The sequence below is a fragment of the Ceratotherium simum genome, chromosome 1 (genome assembly GCF_057802395.1).
Source record: "Ceratotherium simum simum isolate JZ-2026a chromosome 1, ASM5780239v1, whole genome shotgun sequence".
In the NCBI taxonomy this organism is placed as follows: domain Eukaryota; kingdom Metazoa; phylum Chordata; class Mammalia; order Perissodactyla; family Rhinocerotidae; genus Ceratotherium; species Ceratotherium simum.
Window position 1 is genome coordinate 17,053,922 of NC_141900.1, and position 13,900 is coordinate 17,067,821.

Sequence of the window (13,900 nt, forward strand, 5' to 3'; positions counted from 1 at the left end):
ACTCTACTCCGTCACCCTCTTTTCATTCTCTGCATGAGGCAGCAGTGGCTTTTGTGTGTGTGTGTGTGTGTGTGTGTGTGTGTGAGAGGAAGATCAGCCCTGTGTTAACATCTGCCAACCCTCCTCTTTTTTTTTGCTGAGGAAGACTGGCCCTGGGCTAACATCCGTGCCCATCTTCCTCCACTTTATAAGGGATGCCGCCGCAGCACGGCTTGCCAAGCCGTGCATCGGTGTGCGCCCGAGATCCAAACTGGCGAACTCCAGGCCGTCGCGGCAGAGCATGCGCACTTAACCGCTTGTGCCACCGGGCCGGCCCAACTCTCTGGCTTTTTAAATGATCCTTCTGTTGCCTGCCTGCCCACCACCACCAGAGTGGAAGCGCCCTGAGGGCAAGACCTTGCCTGTCTTGTCTTCCACTCTACCCCAGTGCCTAGAAGAGAGTCTCACACACAGGAGGGCTCAGGAATGCTCAGTGAATGAACGAGTTCCTGATCATTTGACAGTTGATACTTCTTCAGCCTGAAAACCAGTCCCCAGGATCCTTTTCTCTCTTTGGGACACTTCACATACTGTGAACAAATGGCCCACTACCTGTTCTGTTCACTCCTGGCTGCTGCTACAAATGGTATTACCTGGAATTGATTCAGCAAAGTGATGCTATTGAGGAGTGGTGTGAAAATAGAGGATGAAGGGATGGCTTCAGCTGCCCCAGAAATACTCTCTCCCAGTGGTAGAGATACCCACTGGCTTTCTGACTGATCAGGCCAGACCTTTGGCAAAAGTGGTAATAGTGGCTGGGCACATTTTCCTACCTTATTCCTGCTTGCTCTGTTGTTTTTCAAAGCCTAGGAGTGGAATGGTCATGCTCCTTGCTCAGCTAACCCCTCTGATGGCTAGTTAGTGATAATTCTTGCACAGGTTGGCAAACTGTTGATGGATACTTCTTGTTTCCAGCACCATTGTGACTTTATATCTTTTGTTTGTTTGTTTGTTTAAATGGACATTTAACTATGAAGTTTGGGGAAAGACAAAATGGTGCCACCACAGCCCAAAAGTCCACAGGCACTGCTGTCAATCAAACAAAGGTGATTTTGACATAGTTTTGTATTCAGCTCATATTAAAAATTGGCTGTAGAGAATTGTGTTTTAATATATTCATTCTGTCTTTTCCTTATTTAGTAAACATGACTTTTATAAGAAATGTGCTAATAACATATACCTAGTAGGTAAAATAATAGTTGAAAATTGTTATCAATTGTCCTCCCAAGTCAAGGGCATTTGATATGAACCTCAGTCTTCTCAATTATGGCATGAAAATAATAATAATAGTTTCTAACTCAAAGGTTGTTGTAGAGATCAAATGAGATAATCAGTATAAAACTCTGAATAGAGACTATGACACAAAGTAAGTCTTGGTTAATGTTCTCTAAGATTAAGGTTGATATTATTTTTATTTTCTCTATCCTTAATGTATTGTGTACAAAACGGCAAGAACCATGAGAGCAATATTTATTAAGAGAAAGTTGTTGTTATTTTTAAAACTAAGCTTCTATTATCCCTCATGGTACCTGAGTATGACTAAGGGTGGGTACATTTCTGCCTATGGGTGTGAAGCAATGGAGAATGGACAGAGGTATCTCAGAGGGCAGGCCAGCTAATGGGTCAAGGTGAGCCCATAGAGGGCACTGCCTTCGTGGGTCACCATAACCCAGATTAATCCTTAGCAGATTTACACAGTCATAAAGGGTTGATTTTGTTGGTCCATGGAATTTTGGTCAGACACTCTCAAGGGAAAGAAACCAAAGGTAGGAAGTACCCAACTTTTTGAGTGCGTATTACTTGCAAATTCATCCACTACACACTTTATAAATGCTGTTTCATTTAATTCTAACAAAACTCTTTAAAGTAGGAAGTGGGGAAAATTCCAATAGAGAGTTCCAATAACTTGTCCAGGGTAATAAGTGACCTAATCGGCATTTGAACTCAGGTATGTATGATTTTAAACCCTTGTTCTTTCTATTACACCACACAGTCTCCCTCAGAAACTGACGTATACGAAGCAACTTCACTTAGTTAAGAGACTGGTATATAAACCAGAATGACAATGCATTATTTCACAGTGGGGTATTTAACCTTTCCAGTGAATGGAATACTTAAATTTGCAGTTTAGGACATTCACCTGTGACAACAAATTACTTGTGAAGTAAAATTTCTAATCAGAAGGGAATCTACCTAGTCTGGAGGAATAATTCTTCTAGGCTACCGAGTTTATTGAATTCTGCCTGACCCATGGGCCTCTCCAAATCTTTCTCTAGGTGTTGGGTGTTCCTCTTCAGACAGGTTGGCTATCACTCTGACCAGCCAAGGTCTAGGGAAGGCGGCGTTAGGCACTGAGGCAAATACTTTCTTCCCATGCTCTTCCTCCTTTCCTCTGGTGCCAGGGGGGTCTGCTCACTGTGCCCTTTTGCTGAACTGGGAGGGATAAGATCTGCTTGAGCTGGGATTTGCAGTAGAAGGGACAGACCTAGTAATTTAGCTTGCTCTGGTCAGTGGCCGCTGTGGCCTCTGCATCCTCCACTTGGTCTAGCCTGGCTCACAAGAGTTCTACAGAAGTACCTGGGGGCCAAAGCCCCAGCTCCATAATGGTGATGGTTTGCTTGGTTCTGTCTTCTGAGCTTGCTCCTCTATGGATTCTTGACAGTGAGAGGGGAGTAAAATCTGGGTGTTCCTGGATCTTGGTCAAAGTGACAACACGTGACTTTAATCTCACAGTTGTCCCCAACATCCTTTATACATCTGCCAGATTCCATAATTTTCCCCTCTGCAGGACATGGTTAGATAAACACTGCCAAATCCTTGGTCTTAGATTCCCTAACTAAATTCCACATAAACCAACCTTCTTCTGCTAAAACAATTTGTCTTCAGACAAAATGATATCATTCCAGTGATCTTTCACATCAACCCCATTCTGACAGCACCTTGATGAGATGGCGTTCCAATGGCAACCTTGCTTTTAATAAGACTTCGTGATTTCTCCAGTTTTTCAGCCCTGAACACACAGACCCTCTCTTTCCACGGCTTAAATCTCTAAATAGTTCATTTATCCATTTACCATGTATTGGCATTATTCTTTCAAAAACAGAGCTTAACCTTATTTCCAAATTTGGAGGCAACTAAGTTTAGCCTATTTATGTCTGACTTCTTTAAGTATATTTGTTACTAACAGACATGTGGATTCTTCTAAATGGAAATTTTATTAGCAAACTTATTTTTGAACAGAATGATTGTACTGAATGATTATATATGGTAAGAATCTAGGGAAAACTTTATCTCCACTCCAGGAGCAACCACTGCAAATACCACAATAAACTCGGTCATTCTTGTATTATCTGAACTATCTGAATTATGTGAACAAAATTGTTTCCTCCTCTTCCTAACCTTTGACCCAGGAAACACAAAGTTCTTATGACTGAACTGGGAAAGTAAAGGGTTTTGGAAGAGTAAGACAGACCAGAATCACATGGTCTCATGTTATTATCCAAGGCCTATCAACATAATAATATAATTTCCATACAAAGTTAAACTGAAAAGTGTCCTCCAATGTTCAATTTCTACACACTTAAACACACCAGAATACTGAACTTTAGTTGTTCTGAGTAGACAAAATAAAAATCATTTTCAATTTATTGAACTGAAAAAGCAGGGACAGTATTCCTAAAACCTGTAGGCTTTCTCATTCAGGCTATTTTCCTTCCTCATTAAATGGCAACATCTACGAAGGAGTGCATAGATCCACAGGCAGGAGAATAATTCTATATTTCTGATAGAAGGGGCCGATGGTTCATGGCTTAGGGAAGAACATTCAGTTTGGAAATGCTCTGTATTAGGGTCACTCAAAAGGGAGACATCTGAAGTGAAAATCTCAAAGGTGCTGCTCCAGTGTGGCTTGAACTGGTCTCAAGTTTACGTGTCAATACACCTCAGCAACTTTGGGTTGAGAATTTACGATGATAAATCAAATGGCTTCCCCTCCTCTTCTTCTTCCTCTTCCCTCTCACCCTCTCCTTCCTCTCTCCTTGTCTTCCCCTTCCTCCTCCTCCTCCTATTCTTCCTCCTCTTCCTCTTCCTCTTCCTCTCCTTCTCCTTCTCCTTCTCCTCTTCTTCTTCTTCCTCTTCTTCTGCTTCTTCTTATTCAGTTCTCTTTGCTATTTGGCACATTGATACTTTGAGCTAGAATTTATAGGATTGCTATAATCGCGATATTTGTTGATATTAGGTGGGACACGAAAGGATCTAAGCAATGTCCTTACTGCCAAGCTGTCAGGAGTATTGGGACACATAGGAAATCTTTGCAGTGCTATTGGTTGCTTTTTATGTAGTGTGAGTCATGACAATAAGAACGTGTGTGTGGTTGCTGATTTGGGAGAAAATTACGAAAGCTGTTGTGATGCAAGGTTTAACCAAAAGGAAACTTCATAAAGTCATACACATTTGTTGGTCTTGAAGCATCATTTTACTTTTACTCCCATGATGCTAATGTGCACCATAGGTCATTAAAATTTTCTTAGATGGTGCAAGACAGACCAATACGTGTCTTCACTTTATTATCCCTGAGCCCTCAGAGAGGCCAGAGCTACTAAGGAAAAGTCACTTAACACTTTAGAATCAAAAAGTTCTGCAGAGGCTGGCCCTATGGCATAGTGGTTAAGTTCGGTGTGTTCCGCTTCAGCAGCCCAGGTTCTCAGGCCCAGATCCTGGGCACGGATCTGCATCAGTCATCAACCACGCTGTGGCAGTGACCCACATATAAAGAAGAGGAAGATTGGCATAGATGTTAGCTCAGAGCTAATCTTCCTCAGCAAAAAAACCAAAAAGGTTCTGCAAAAGCAAAGAGCCTTGCTAAAAAGACACTAAATTGCGACTGCTGATCACACCTGCCCATCAACTAATGTGATCACAGAATGTTTCGCAAATAACATTTATCTTAGTCTTTTTCTCATCGAGTTTTCAATTTAGTTTTTACACTACTTTATTTTTCCTGGAAAAGAATTCTGCATTTTATAATGGAATTTAATGGGAAACTTAGCTTTGCTAAGATATACTTATTCCATAAGATAGGACAGATGTACCATGATTCCACAATAAAGGTACCATTACTGCCACTGGGAGTAAAACAAAACCAAGACACACTAAATTTTATATATATATATCTCCAACTACCCACATGTCTAGCCCAAAAGTATACTGTTAATCTAACAGGTTTGTGTATTTAGTTAACTGAGAACTTTCCAATAGTTTAGGCTGGTGCCTCGTGGTTGAGAAACTAAAATCAGTGTTTTCCAACCTCTTTCCAGACTGAGAAAACTAAGCAACTAGGCTGAGAGGTTACTAAATAATGTACTTTAGGTTTGAAAAACCATTTCACAAGATAACCCTTTGATTTATTGTTTGTATATTTTGATAATTTTCTTTATCAAAACTATAGAGCTCAAATGAAAATGACAATGATAGCAGTCATGGTTTAGTAAGAATACCTATTTTGCCATCAAAAATGATCCTGATGAAGGGTACTGGCCCCATGGCATAGTACCTGAGTTTGGCATGCTCCGCTTTGGTGGCCAGAGTTCGCGGGTTCAGATCCTAAGCACAGACCTACGCCACTCATCAAGCCATGCTGTGGTGGCATCCCGCATACAAAAATAGAGGAAGATTGGCACAGATGTTAGCTCAGGGCCAATCTTCTTAACCAAAAAAATATATATATATATATTTCAGTTGTTATTATCTTAGCATAGTTCTCAAAAGAAAAGATTATCGATGCTAGAATGTCCATATATAAATGTAAGTTTGTCTTTTAAATAGATGTTTACCAACAAAGCCTTTAGATCTCATAAATTGTTCACAAGACTTTGGCTAAGGAGGCCCATTCTTTCCTCCAACTGAAGGCGTTTTGAGTCAACAAGGAAGGCAAGGACACTGGCGCTTTCAGGAGATGGATCTATAAGATCCATCCAAGATCTACTTACTTGGAAAAATTGAAAAACACCCTTGTGTGGTACAGGCAGATAACAGGCAAAGTGATTTAAAATAACAAGGAAACATTGAGAGGGTGGAGTTAGTAAAGGGAATCCAAGAAGTGGTGAGTATTAAGTTTTCAAATAGTGTGGAACTAAGATCACTTCATGGTTAATGTCCTCAGAAATCTAAATGTTTTCCCCTTTTAAAAATATTTAAATAATTTTTGAATGTGTTCCAATTTTAGGAAATGCAGCATTAACTCAATTAGCAAAGCTTCTTGTAAGAAAGTCACCCTGATAATAGAGCAACTGGAGGCAGAAAGGCCAGGCCCCTTTGACTCCACATGGGCCAGTGGGAGAGGGAGGGATGGCTCTGTCCCAGGGCTGGGCGTTCAGAGTTGAAGGCAGAGGGTGGACAACGCCCCAGTGCTTGCGTGGATCCTGGCAATTTTCCTTGGGAGAGGTGGAAATAAATTGCTCAGATGTAGCGTAAAGAGTTAGAGACACATGAGGCAGAGTATCCCACAGAGTGGTACCCAAAGCCTAGTTCAGGCCTGTTGTCAGGAATCCACATCTGCAGATACGTGAGACACTGGGCCTCCCTTTCATTAATTGGGGCAGATCCCTGGCCTATTCAAGAGCCCTCTTCTTTTTGACTATGATGCCACTAGTGAGTTTTTATGCAAGACTGGTGACTAAGGAAACCCTCCTGCCACCCCGAGGTAACCCAGGCTTCACTTCTCAGGCTCTTGGGGCAGTTGGGAAAGACAGAGCAGTGCCAAGTGTCTAAGCAGGGAAGGGAGTCAGGGGCCTGATCTAGAGGCCTTTGGACACCGTGCCAAGGAGCCTCCGCTTTCCTTTCAGGCAGTGGGGAACCACAGGGGCAGGGAACCATCAGGTGTGGATTGAGGTCCCACCAGATGTAAAATCCTTCTGGAAGGGAGATATGGCTTAACTACTAACATGGGCCAACTGAAAAATGAAAGGGCACGCACTTCACATGACCTGAATAAAATAAGTGGAGTTCCTTTCCTTCCTCCTTTGAGTGGGGGTGTGTATTGGGGTGGGCAAAGACAAAGATCCAGGGCTAAGGGGAGATGTGCAGTTTGGAAAGGAGTGGGGCCATCCTGTGGGTGGAGAGATAGGAAGCAGGGCAAACAGTGTCCCAAAGACTTGGTCAGGCTGCACCACCTCGAAGGCAGCTGTGACAGGATCCGTCCTCTGTGCATTCCAAGTGCTGGCCTTGGCTGGGCTTCCCTCTGCTCTGTGACTCCAGGAACTGGCAGGGCGTGGGCACTGGAGGTAACAGGATTCAAGACTGGCTTATGACTGACTGACTGACTGACTGACTGACTGACTGACTGACTGAATAAACAGAGGACGGCTTCTAGAAGAAAAGGCCAGGACAAGGACAGAGGGTATAAAGATGTTGTGAAGGCCAACAATGTTAAGAGGCTGGACCTGGGTGGTGGCTAAGGGGATGGATAAGAGGCAGCAGCTTTAAGAACTATTCTCATGGACTCAGGACACTGATTGTCTGTGAGGACTGAAGGAGAAAAATAGGTCAAAAAGATCTCCGAGGCTTCCGACCCTGGCAACTGGACTTTCAGAGGAAGAGCAAGCTTTTGAGAGAGGATAATGAATTTGGTTTAGACCAGGTGAAGCACTTTAGATAAGAGCTTTAACTCCCTTATAGCCAAGATAATCCATATTCATTACAAAAGCAAATATATCAAAGAAAACTCTGAAATGCAATTAAATCAGTTTATTGAAATAATATTAACTGTGAGTAATACAGATTGTTTTCAGTGTAAGATAAGTGTCACACATTTCTCCTGGTAATAGACGATAGATGGATAGATAGATAGATACATAGATATAGAGAGACAGCCAGATGCCACACAAGAGTAGAAGAATCCAGAATAATAAATTTTATTACTGCGAGTCTCCCTGGAGATCAGCAAACCCAATCGCATTTAACAGATGAGGAAGTAAGGACCAGAGAGACTAGCGTTCTCTACTCTACCGATGTGCAGGGCACTGACCACGTGCCGGGCACTTACTTGGTGCTGGGCGCATGAAGGTAAGCGGAACACAGACCCGTACTCAAGGCGCTCACAGCCAGGCCAGTGAGTACAGGCAGTTGACACCCAGCCTAGGAGGCACTGTGTGAACAGCATGCTCAAGCTGCAAGGTGCGCCCCGTCCAGGCTTGGAAGCAGCTCTCTGAAGGCCATGCGTGAGCTGGCCTGGGGAGGAGGGATGGGAGTCGGATAGACAGGGAGCTTGTGACACAGGGCCGAGGAAGGCCGAGGCGAGGGAAAGCCCAGTGCATTTAGTTAATCAAAGGAGTTCCAGTACAAGAGAATTCTAGTCCTGCATTTCAGAGACAAAGTCTCCTGACTCCCAGTTCAGTGCTATTTTTAGAATACTCCCTGTCTCTAGCTCTATGACATGTATGTGATGATTCAGCACATAGATCAATATTCTTGCATAGAAAAAAGGAAGCATATATGGCTCGTGCTTACCCAGGTAGAGACATTAACATTTTCCAAACCCTCTTGTTTAACATGTCTTTTTAGAGGAATTTTACTTTGTATTATAGTTTTTCATTTCCTCCCACCTGGGTCATGCCATACAGCTCTTAAGTCAGGAAGGGATTTTAAGGGATCACTTTGTCAGCAGCCAAGGGAGCATGGGGTGGGGGCAGGAACATCAGTAATAAAATACTCGTCCTTGCCAAGGCGAACTGCTCCTCTGACCCCAACTCCCGTGTGTGCCACTGCGCACGAAGAAAGCTCGCACCCAAATAGGCTACACAAACGTCTGAAGCCCCACGTTAGCCATCTCCCCAGTTCATATTACCACCTATTCCATTCTATTCCCTTCTGTAAACATAGCTTAAGTAGTCAAAATCACATATACAAAAAAACCCACATCAATGTTTATCCTCCTAAAATTATGATATTTATCTCCAATGAAGATTCGCATCTCCTCAAGTCCCAAATCCCTTTTGCGCTGAGACCACTGGCATCTGGTGTCCGTTGCTGTCACCTCTGCGTTCACAGGCTTACCAGGAGCAGTCCTCGCTCATCCTCTCCAGCTGGGCTGTCTGGCACGTGCTCGGGGGGGTAAACACCGAGGGATCTTTAATGCCCAGCTGTACGTCGAAAAACCGCGTGGACAATATCACACTGTAATTTTTGGTGAAGGTTTCCTGGACGGGATAACAATCCTTGACTGTATAAATTCCAATCCAGGTTTCATCTACAAGAGGAAGGGAAGTTGACTTTTTAATATAGATGACTGGCAAAATGCCCGTATTTTTTTTTACAGTGGTAAAACATACATAAAATTTACTATTTTAACCATTCTTAAGTACAGTTCAGTGGCATTAAGAACATTCACATTGTTATGAAACCATCACCACCGTCCCTCTCCAGAACTTTTCCATCTTCCCCAATTGAAACTCTGTGCCCATTAAACACTAACTACCCATTCCTCCCTCCCTCAGCCCCTGGCAAACACCCTTGTACTTTCTGTCTCTATGAATTTGATGACTCTAACTGCCTCTTATAAGTGGAATCATACAGTATTTGTCCTTTAGTGATTGGCTTATTTCACTTAGTATAATGTCCTCAAGGTTCATCCATGTTGTAATATACATCAAAATTTCCTTCCTTTTTAAGGCTGACTAATATTCCATTGTACGTATATGGCACACTTTGTTTACCTGTTTATCTGCTGATGGACACTTGGGTTGTTCCCGCCTTCTGACTATTATGAACAATGCTGCTATGTACACAGATGTACAGATATCTGCTTGAGCCCTTACTTTCACTTCTCTGGGGTATATGCCCAGAAGTGGAATTGCTGGGTCATACAGTAATTTTATGCTTAATTTGGGTGGGGGAAGGGCAATATCATTTTCCACAGCATAACGGCCTGTGTTTTTGAAACAGTTTTGGGGTAGGCATATTGGCAACACAGCAGAGAAGAGCTTCACATCGTATAAAAGCAGACACAACAATGGGAGTAGATCCTGTCACTGAGACTTTGGGAATTGATGGGGGGGAAGGAAAAGGAGGCACCTGATTCTAACGTGTGCCTTAGACAAACACCTTCTATGCCACTGACCCCGGGGTATCATCAAACGTGGGAGCCAAGGCTAGGCCCGTAACAGCCACAGTGGCGGAGAGGTACAGGTGGAGCCGGAAGGCTGAGGTGTTTCAAATATGATGCTTAATCCTGGCGCTACACAACCAGCAGAGTACACGTGGAGATTTTGAAGGGGTTAAACATTTCGATTAAGCTGATAAATTTCCCTAACAACTACCTTCCGTAATGGACTTGAACATTTTTTCCCATTGTGCTTCCTGAGATGCATCACTCGAATACTTTCTTGCACCCTTACATGATCTAGCTGACTTTCTGTCGGACCACTCCTGGACGGTGATCTGCTCCTGGGGCCCCCCTATGGAGTACTGGTCCTCAAAGGTGGAGTTCTGAGGAATATCTAGAGGATCCCAGGGCTCCGTCAGGATGATCTTGGAGCACTGCTTGGTGGCTTGTTCAATCTGAAACATCACTCCATCCTTATAGAGCAAAATGTATTCAAATAACCTGAAAGACAGATGAGAAGAGAATAGTTCAGGACTTTAAATTATAGCCATCATGACTTTTAACTGCATAAAGGCCAGAGACCTTTGATATAAATCACTCTTAAAATAGAAAAAAATCATTTTGCTTGTTAAGCAATCATTTACTTACTCCTAAACACTAGACACATGAGCAACCTGAATATGAAATAATTAAAATTCAGATGTCAAAACTGAATATGCACTGGATACTTATCTATCAAGTACCTGTCATATGCCAGACTCTGTGCTTAGGATAAAAACGTGAGGCAGCCATGGCCCTGGGTATCAGCTGGGTGGTGACCCATCTGTTAGACACAGGACCCGGGAGGATTTGGCCCTTGGCTTGGTTGAGTTCTCCCTGCGGCACTAAGTCAAGGAATTATGGGGGTGTCCTACTGAATGTAGGACGACAAGACCCTGCTGAGGATGGACTAGGCACCTCTGCCCCGTTGTCTCACTGTGGGTCCTGAGGAAAGGGCTTTGGGGAGGTGCGGCTGCACTGAGAACGGGCACCCCTCACATACTGGAAGGAGGCTGAGGCGAGCAAGGACAAAAGCTGAGGGGACCCCAGAGTGAATGGCTTCCCGTGCAGTTTGTCCGCATGCTCTCGGCCTCACCCCGTGCCCACGTGCACACCCGATGTGTGGAGGGAGCCGGAGGCATTCCCAGTGTGTGCCTGGAGTCCACAGACCACCCCGCCATCACCCTGCACGCTGTGTTGTCACCAGTCCTGTGTCTTTCCTAGAGCTAGGCAATCTTGGTGTTGGGTGAAGTCCCCTGAGTTGCTATGCATTTGATTGTCACTCCAAAACGCTGTCCATTGCTGCTGGTCGAGCAGACTGAGGTTGCAGCACTGACCTGAAAAAGCGAAATTTGCAGCACCTGAGAGTGGAGGAGCTTAGAAAAGTGGCTTTTCATGAGCAAAAAAAGATAACTAACAAATTATCTGTGGAATGTGAGACTCACTCCACTCCTCAGCCCCCATGGAGGATGCCTGTTCTCCATCCCAAGTCTGAGCTTACAAATTATTTCCTTCAGGAAAAATTATTATAAATGATCCCTGTCTACATAGTCACAGTAGTACCACTATTAGTATGATGTTTCCATTTTCTGCGAGCTGGTATAAAAATATATACACGGCCTGTTTTATATTTTCAGATATATCTATTCTGCTTATTCCAGAAAATATCTGAAATGGCTTACATGGGTAAAAGCCTAGCACAGACCTTTAGAAGTGGGAGTGCATGTAGAAAGGAAAGGAAGTTCTCATGTTATGCCATATTGCTCCAAAATGGAGTCACCCTCTTACACTCTACATGCAGGGCTCACATCACACCATAAGCCCTGTGGAGGAGTCTGGGGCTGGCTCGTCACCATTTTCTCACGCCCACTTAGATCCCTGGCACGTCAGTTTAAACAGTCGTGGAAGGAAGACAGAAACATTAGCACGAGCTTCAGACCACTGTGCATCCATAAATACGGGAATCTTTGTCCAGATACAAATCCTGTCCCATAATCCTTTTAATGACAGCAAGTCCCCCACAAAACACCTGTACTGTACACCCTCGGGCATGGTTGTCGTCATTCTTCTTCTCCTCACCAGCAGCACCATCCTCTTGTGCTTTCCCAAGTCCTAGGTGTCTAGCTTAGAGTGTCATTCCTAGCATTTGCTGAAACTCCAGTTGTGTGCTTCTCAAATTGCAATGATTGTCCCCAGGAAGAAAGGCAGCCATGTGCAGGAGAGGGGGGTTTCCTTCTTGAGTCTTCAGTACCCGAATCCACAGGATGACAGAAGTGGGAGCCTGGCAACCATGTTTGAGCACATGACCCAGCCACCCTCAGCAGAGCTTACTGGACCAGAGGTGGGCATCTGATCCAGGGCGGGACAATCAGATTCCCTACTTCGGGCGTGTGGAATTGCGACAGAAGTTCCGCTGGCCAGTCTCTTCATGTGGCTGGACATCTCATACGTAGACACAGAACCCGTGGGGGGCTATTTCCCAGCAAGAGAACTGAGTAAGAGTAAAGAATGAAGCAGAGAGAAACGCTAGCAAGCTGGGATTCCAACAGCTGTTCTGTTCATTTCCTGGAGGCATTTCTTTTCTGAGGCCCAGTGCCTGGATATCCCCCTGCAGAGTTATGATAAGTTTCCTTTGTTCTAATAAACTTTCCTTTTGGTGCTTGGAACTTTCTGTGTGACTCATAACCAGCACTCATTTCTAATATAGTTGAGGACTCCACTGTTCTGTCTAGAGCCCCAAGTAACAGCTGCCAACACAGCTGTTCTAGGAGAGGCACAGGGCTGGCTATAGAACCAAGGGCCACTTTTGGTGGTCACAGTTATTGGCATTAATAGTGGGGGGACATCACCTGTCTTCTGATGTGATGCAACATGAAGTACACAGCCTGACCAATGACACGTTCTTTCCAAAAATCTTTAACCCACACCTACTCAAACCTTCAGATCTCATGTCTAGTTTGTAGGAGTGACAGAAGCTAGAGGAACAAGTTAAATGACACCATGAGGAAACTGTCAAAGAAATCTAGAATGTGGAAGATCTCCAAACCTGGAAACTTCTCAAAGTCAATGCCTTGTTAAAAATAAAAAAGATAGGAGTAGTGTTCCAGATTTTCAAAAGAGAAGACACATAACAACCAACTATAATGATTGAACTTTCATTGGATTATGATTTAAGAAACCAGCTTTAACATACATTTTGGGGGACAATCGAATATGGACTAGATATTAGCTAGTATTAGAGAATGAATTTTAATTTCTTAAGTGTGAAAGTCATGGCCAGGAGGCAGAAAGTCCTTGTTTTCAAGAAATATTTAGAAAATAGATAAGGAAAATATGACAAAATGTAACAGTTGTTGAATCTAGGTGGTAGATATAAAGGTCACCATTGTACTAATGCTTCAACTCTTCTGCATATTTAAAATATTTCATAATAAACTAGGAAAAAGTGATTCATAGATCTGTATTTGACTTGGAAAAATATCAAGGACAAATTGTCAAATTTAAAAGGTGGGTTAGAAAACAAATAAATAATATTCACTCATTTTTATAAAATGTGTATAGTACATGTATTGAAAAGTCAATATGATATTTGCACACCTATTCATAGCAGCATTATTCACAGTAGCCAAAAGGTGGAAACAACCTAGTGTCCATCTGAAGATGAATGGAGAAACAAAATGTAATATATACATTCATTGGAATATTATTTAGCCTTAAAAAGGA

General features: G+C 43.2%; 1 protein-coding gene across 1 annotated transcript in view; it reads right to left on the reverse strand.

Annotated features, from left to right (window-relative positions):
• Positions 1–7,767: 7,767 nt before the first annotated feature.
• The window catches only part of EPDR1 (ependymin related 1), a 29,001-nt gene continuing 22,868 nt past the window's right edge, over positions 7,768–13,900 (reverse strand). Inside the window, exons 2-3 of the mRNA XM_004439267.3 lie at positions 10,431–10,639; positions 7,768–9,283 (exon numbers count right to left, since the gene is read on the reverse strand). Coding sequence (XP_004439324.1) covers positions 9,087–9,283; positions 10,431–10,639 — 406 coding nt within the window. The 3' untranslated portion in view covers positions 7,768–9,086. The remainder of the gene's footprint in view (positions 9,284–10,430; positions 10,640–13,900) is intronic.